This window comes from Castanea sativa, chromosome 8 (assembly GCF_040712315.1).
Source record: "Castanea sativa cultivar Marrone di Chiusa Pesio chromosome 8, ASM4071231v1".
Taxonomy (NCBI): Eukaryota; Viridiplantae; Streptophyta; class Magnoliopsida; order Fagales; family Fagaceae; genus Castanea; species Castanea sativa.
Genome location: NC_134020.1, coordinates 6,310,615 through 6,318,129, shown reverse-complemented (window position 1 = coordinate 6,318,129; position 7,515 = coordinate 6,310,615). Strand labels below are relative to the sequence as shown.

General features: G+C 35.1%; 1 protein-coding gene across 1 annotated transcript in view; it reads left to right on the top strand.

The window, feature by feature from the left end:
• Positions 1-7,077, top strand: part of LOC142605793 (zinc finger CCCH domain-containing protein ZFN-like) — an 8,398-nt gene extending 1,321 nt beyond the window's left edge. Inside the window, exons 2-5 of the mRNA XM_075777230.1 lie at positions 1,126-1,245; positions 1,569-1,859; positions 5,114-5,443; positions 6,435-7,077. Coding sequence (XP_075633345.1) covers positions 1,126-1,245; positions 1,569-1,859; positions 5,114-5,443; positions 6,435-6,716 — 1,023 coding nt within the window. The 3' untranslated portion in view covers positions 6,717-7,077. The remainder of the gene's footprint in view (positions 1-1,125; positions 1,246-1,568; positions 1,860-5,113; positions 5,444-6,434) is intronic.
• The last annotated feature ends 438 nt before the right edge of the window (positions 7,078-7,515 follow it).

Below are 7,515 nucleotides of genomic sequence, written 5' to 3'. Positions count from 1 at the left end.
TTAAATGAGATAATCCCTCCTCTAGGCTTCTTAACTCAAGTTGCTGGCTGTCAATATGTGCTTTATCTCTTCAAGGAGCTGCCTAGAAGGATGGAGGCATAGGGCTAAAGATGTTTTGATCAGCACTTTAGAGTTAAAACCCTAAGTGCTGATTGAGAATGATTAAGTGCCATTTGGCAGTAATTTACCAGACCAAAAAGTACAGTTCGGCACTCTTGGTCAGGAACTCTATTTTCGCAGTCCTGCCTTTGTTCCTTGAGTTAGTATGAGTTCTGGGTTCTGTTCCTTTCAATATAGTACAAGAACTTCCTGGTTGTTGAGTTGATTGGTTAATGTTATTTTACAATTGGAAACTCAAGTTGATGTTGATATATTTCTGTTGCATAGTTGTTGTGCTTCTGTGCTTCACGGATTCATTATTTGGACTGTTTAGTCCATTAGTGTGGTTGTGATTACTAATCCAACTGCACAGATATTGAATTTCCTTGATTATTTTTTATTGACAAATTTACTCATATTGGCTTAGTTTGTGATTATATTAATCTGCATTGATAAGTTGCCTTTGATGAAGACAGAGCTTAATAGTAGATATATTTCTTTCCTCCATTTTGTATATAATTTTCTGGAAAGTCATGATGAACTTGTGTTTAATGCCTTCTGGAAAGGTTTAAAAAGATAAGTAGTTTGCCTACTAGATGTTGGACATTTGGTGAGATTATCTGTTAAGGCTAATTGAAATTTATAATTTTAATGGCTGAAACACATACAATAAAGAATTCTCTTACCTTGTATATTGCTCTTCCCCTATTTGGCCCATTACTTCATTTGTAATTATATGTGGAATGTTTTTTATTGGTGATCATCTTATAGACAATCAGCTTGCTTTATGTCAATAATCATGTCATTGGAGAATGTGGGCTTGTTTTTTAATCAGTTTCATATAGGGAACCAGTTGTACTCCAAATCTCAGTTTGGTCAGATAGTTGATGCTTCATGCTATTTCTTTAAGTTTTGTTTGCAATATTTCCCTTTCCATATGCGTTTTGTGGCTCTAAAATGGATTAGATATTCAATTTCTCTTGTATGGTTTTACCAACTAATATTCTGCTTTGATTTGTTCTACAGTACTACCTGAAGACAGGAACTTGCAAGTTTGGAGCCACATGCAAGTTTCATCATCCTAGAGACAAGGCTGGGGTTGCTGGAAGAGTTGCCTTAAATATTTTAGGCTATCCACTTCGCCCGGTAAATAAGATAGTTTCCTTTTACTCATATAAGTAGGATGTCATAAGTCAGCTTCTGGCACATTCTTGTATGTTAAGTAGTTTCTGGCACATTCATGTATCCATCCGTGTTAGGTCCACATCAGCTGCATGACCTATTCCTTACTTGGGAATTTTGATTGAACTTTTTCCACATATTTGGGCCTTTCATGTCCACCACTATAGCCTGCAAGTATCCGTCACATGTCTGAAATGGGCATGGATCTTTTCTAGTTGTATCTTCTCTTCTTAGAATGGATGAAATTTATGTTCTTATTTTTTTCTTTTGTATTTTTGCCGCTGCAGAATGAGGCTGAATGTGCCTATTATTTAAGAACTGGCCAATGCAAATTTGGAAACACCTGTAAATTCCATCACCCTCAACCAACTAATATGATGGTTTCATTGAATGGTTCAACTGTTTATCCAACTGTCCAGTCTCCAACTACTCCTGGTCAGCAGTCATATGCAGGAGGAATTACAAATTGGTCAAGAGCATCTTTTATTCCCAGTCCACGCTGGCAAGGACCTTCGAGTTATGCACCTTTGCTTCTACATCAAGGAATGGTGTCAGTTCCTGGATGGAATGCATACGGCGTAAGCTTTTCATCATTTTCTTACAAAATGATATGATGCAAATATTGTATGCTTTTTTGCATTTAGGCCTTGTTAGGTAACCTAAGGGTGAGTTTCAGGAAAAGAAAGGAAGGGGAGGGGAGGCAGGGGCGGCTCTACATTGATGCCGGGACCACCCTGATGGTGAAAAAAATAATTATTATATATAAATTATAAAAAATTTATGATTTAAATTACCTTTATAAAAATTTGTGAACACCCTAAATTTTTCTAGGCCCAACATAAATAAACTTTTGATAAAGTTTGGCAACAAAATTTGTTGTAGATTAAGGCTACAACTCCACTTACTACTTTTTTATTAAATGTGAATTTTGAAAAATCCACCGTTGGAATACATTTTTTTTTTCTTATATCCTTCATGCTTTCAAAATATCAATAAAATCAAAGATCAATAACTATGTTTTCAATCAAATGTTTAAATTTTGAGTTTTTTTAGTAAAAAATTATACATAAAAAATAAGTTTATTGATCGAATAGAAAATAACATTCGATTGACATGAAATTTGACGTGTTTTAGAAACATAAAGAACATGTAATTAAATTATTAGATTTTCAAAATAGGTAGCCAAGTTAGTTTGTTTAGCGAAAGTTGTAGCCTTAAGTTACAACTAAGTTTGTAGTCAAATTTTGGTCCCTTGAACTATTAGGCTTTTACAAACAAAAAAGAAAAGCTTAAGAAAAATTTTGTTGAACTAAAATTTTGAAAGAAATGTAGCTTATAAAATTGATAATAAGACTATCGTGCAACATTTTCAATATAAGAAAATTCATAGAAGGAAATTGTAAGATTTTATGTATTTGCATTTTTTTTTTTGTCAATATATGAAATTCTCTTTTTATTTTATTTTTTGATAAGTAACGAAAAAATTTATAAAGCAAAGAAAAACAGTCAGCTTAAGTACATTAGGAATGTACTAAGGGGGCACAAATCAAGGACCAAGGTTACAACGATCAAGCAAAACAGGAAGGGAAGAACAAGAAAAATGACAAAAGATCACTCTCCAAACGAGGAGAGTGTGTAGAAAAAAATCTCTAACATAGAGCGCTCACATCCCTCAAAGCTTCTAGCATTTCTTTCACGTCAAATACACCATAACAAGCAATGAGGCACAAGTCTCCACAAATATATGTTACGATGACAACCAAACATACCCTGCCAAGACTCAAATAACCCAATAACCTTGAGAGGCATAACCCAGTGGATACCAAACAAATAGAGCACCAATGAACACAACTCACCAGCTATGGGGCAATGAAGAAGATGATCCACTGACTCCCCACAATTCTTACACATATAGCACCAATCAAGAACTAGTACACGTCTTTTGCGAAGGTTATCAGTTGTTAAAATCTTACCTAAGAAAGCAGACCATGAAAAGAAAGCTACCCTTGGAGGAACCTTCGAATGCCATATCATTCTCCAAGGGAAAGATAAGAGGGTAGGAGGGTAGAAAGAAAGATAGAATCCTCTTAACCTCAAAACCTCTACTCCTAGCTGGCTTTCAACAAACCTGATTAGGACCCAAACCCCGTACCGATGAAGAGTAGACCATATCCATAAATAGATCAAAGGATTCTTGTTCCCAATCTTGAGGGGGACGACGGAATTTAGCATCCCAATGAATCCTCCCACCAGACCAACACATAACCTCCACTGCGAAGAATCCTTTGTCCTACTAAGACAATAAAGTTCTAGAAATGAGGGGAGGGAAGGGGAGGAGTGGTGGTGAAGAAGGCCAGGGGCAGCTAAATGATTCATATGATGGTCCTATTTGTAACTAGAATATCAAAGCTTAAACATTCTCTCTAACTCACTCTCACTTTCTCCTAACTTTGGAGGATAAGAAAGCATGGGTGGAACTCAAGTCCTTTTTTGTATCCAGGTTGAGCCTTCATTTGAAGCCTAGTGAAAGTTGGTTGTGGATGATGTCAAATGCAGTGGTTGATTGGTTACCTGTTGTGAGGAGGTGCTGGTGGTGGTATTTGGGGGCACTGATAGTTGAGGTGGTGAGATGCTGCTTGTCACATGGGGTTTTTGATAGTGAAATATATTATTGAGGCCTTGAGCTGTAGAGATTTTTCCTTGTCAATTATATTACCTTATTTTGAGGGGAAATATTTCTCTTAAATTTGATTTTGGTAATAGGTTTTTGGTCAACTTCACTCATACAAATTTGGTATTAAATGCCTAGGTTTTGGATTTCTTCAATGTGGTTCTAATCAAAGGAAGTTAGGGGTTTTTTTTATTTTTTTATTTGTAAACCCAATGGTTTTTGAGCTCCAGATTTCACCCACTTTGAATTTTCTAATACATACAGCTATATGTTTTAATCTAATAAGCTATGCATGCTGGATTCACAATCCTTACCTTGATCCACATGGTACCTCTTCCCCTATACTATGAAGTCCAAATTGCAAATATTTTAATTTCTATCATTCGTCACTTCACTGTTCTTCTAAGATAAAATACAAGAGGAAATGAATAAATGGAAACCCTTATTTTCTAACTTTAAATAGCGATTAAACTTTAAATTTTAGCAATAACCCCTTAAAGTATATGATTAGTTGTAATGTCCCTTCACTATTAAAATTTTCTCTATTTCCGTCATATTTATCCTTAATTTGAACATGCTCATCACATGATCACATAAAGAATAAAGTTTGGCATACACTCCTACAAATCTGAATATTTACCCTTTGAGGAAAAATTAAAGTGCTAGAAATTTATGCACTCGTACAAATCTGAATGAATAACCCTAAATGTATCAGAAGTTTTTGTTGGACACTTTTAATTAAACGAAAGACATTTTGTATAATCCTATGGATATGTGAGATTTTAATGTAACAGTACATAAGCACATGTATTCCTAAATTTTATGCACTCTTTTTTATTGGAATTGTTCCAATCACCAAAGGTGTTCATTTTGCCATTTAGTTGAACTCTTTGATCTATCTTATTTAGGGGCGTGATCCAGATGATATGCTGGTGGTCATTACAGTAATGTGTTAATAGCTTCACAAGCCCATGAGAATCATTTACATTTCTACATTGTTCTGTAGATATTTAGTTATAAGCCTTTAGTATGAATTTCTTTTTCTTTTTCTTTCTTTCATTATATTTATAATAAATGTAAGTTCAGATTATAAGTGTACCTATAAAAAAGAAAAAGTTGTGGTTATAAGTTCTCTATGAAACTTGTAAGGTCTCTTTTCAGGGTCAGCTCGGATCAGTTTCGTCTTCAGAGACCCAGCAGCAAACAGTGGCAAACAGTCAGATTTATGGAACCTCACGCCAAGGTGAATCCACTAGTGCAGGATCTCAAGGGACATTTTCTCCATTTCGTTCAGGCTCTGTCCCTGTAGGGTTCTATGCTTTGCAGAGGGAGAATGTATTTCCTGAGAGACCTGGCCAACCTGAATGCCAGTTTTACATGAAAACTGGTGACTGTAAGTATGGTGCAGTTTGTCGGTTTCATCATCCTAGAGAGAGACTAATTCCTGCTCCAGATTGTGTCTTGAGTCCCATAGGTCTTCCTTTACGTCCGGTGAGATATTATTTGTGTTCGCTTCTATCCTTCTATTTTGTTATCTGTATTTTGTACTATGCCAAATGTCTTTAGTCTTTCTTTTTTGCTACTTCTGATGCTTGCTTGAATAAATATCTAACAATAATTTGACTTTCATTTGGTCTTGCAAATTGCAATGGAATTAGCTTCTTGGTTTTTTTGTTATTTAAACTTTATTCAATTAGAATTTTGTAACATCTTCCCTTTCTTTTCTTTGAATCAACAAAATCATATCTGAAGAACAAGCATAACAAGTTGCAGATAATTCAAACCCACACATAAGGCCATTACTAGTTAGGCAAATTGAATATGCTCTGTGCCTTTGAATATTGGGTGATGGATGTGCTTTGTTGTGAAGTGCAAAAGCTTAATTATAATGTAGATCAGATTTTGAATTACACCCATATTCTTAGCCTTGTACCAGAATATATAACATTTCTAATTTCTTAAACATACCACGTTTTAGCCCTGTAATATTGTGTAAACATTGCAAATTTATTAAATGTGAGAATAAATAAAATAAAGGTTCAATTATTGGAATTCCTAATTGTCTCTTAATTTTCACACCTAAATTTATGATATCACCAGTGTTGGAGGTTCTGTGGCTTTCTTGATCCTTTATGGAAACCTTTAGAGGATATTTCTAATATATTTTTACATAAGTTGTGAGTGCATGTATGAGTATTGAGTCCCATATGGGGGAAAAAGTAAAGAATGTGAATAGTTGATGTACATGGCTGGACTCATTGGCTTAAGCTTTTGGGTTGGAGTGGTGTATCTATGTGTATATCAATAGGCTATCTATTGGTGGACCCCTTAGTCTTCTCTTTCCACTAACAAATTAGTATAAGAATTCATGGTTTTACAATCTGTTTTTTCTTCTTTGATTTTATTTTGGACATGTTTGGTTGTGTTGTAGTACAACTTTGATTAATTTACTGCATATTTATTGGAGTCTTTCTTTTAACAGGGAGAACCTTTATGCATCTTCTATTCTCGCTATGGTATCTGCAAATTTGGTCCAAGTTGCAAGTTTGACCACCCCATGGGAATTTTTGCGTACAATATCTCTGCATCATCTTCAGCTGATGCCCCTGTGCGACGTTTGTTGGGGTCATCATCAGGAACTGCTGCATTAAATTTGTCATCCGAAGGACTTGTTGATGCAGGCTTGGCAAAGCCCAGGCGACTTTCATTGTCAGAGAGTAGACAGATGCCTTCTGGTGATGATAACATTGACACAGAAGAGTGAAGACACAAGTCATTTACTTTTTACAGTCTTTTGGGGTTAAGCAAGAGTTATCTGTAAATTCATTTCCCATTGCTGGAGATGTACAGAATTCATGTCAAGTTAATTCTGTTCTGAAAATGCATTTCAGTTGACAGACTTGACTCTCCTGAATTTCATATTGCCACGTTGTATAAAATCTGCAAATATTGTCACATATGGAAAATTCCGATGTGAACATTTCATCAATCTGACAGCCGATCTTTCTGATTTTAATGTTGTATTTTTTCCCAGTACTTTATGTAAAGAATTTTTTTTGGGCAAGTTTTGATAGCCAAAGTCTGGCTTTCCCCTGAATCTAATCACACAGGTTTGAAATGTTCTCCCTATGTCCCTGATTTTTTCTTCATTCTTGAATTTCTGCTGCCTGTTTTGTATAGATGTTAACTTCATTACAATCATCATCAGCTTCCCATGTTTGTCTGCTTAACACTACTGCTACTATTTTACCTGACCCTTGGAGGATTCCTTTAATATCAACTTTAGTTCCTGTCGAACACAATAATAATTACTCTTGTAGAACGATTTCTTTTTCTTGAACTTTTTTTTTTTTTTTTTTTAAATATGTAGAATAATCTTTTTATGTTTTATCCCTTTCATTACATAGCTGGACAGGTTTCATCTTGCAGAAATCAATGTGCACCAGCTTTTGGATTGACCTACAGAAATTGGAGGCAGCTGAATGAAGTGGAATGACATTGTCTATGTCTTCACGTTGACTACTATAAGCTGTACAAACCTGAAAGGTTGCCCTTCTGCTTTT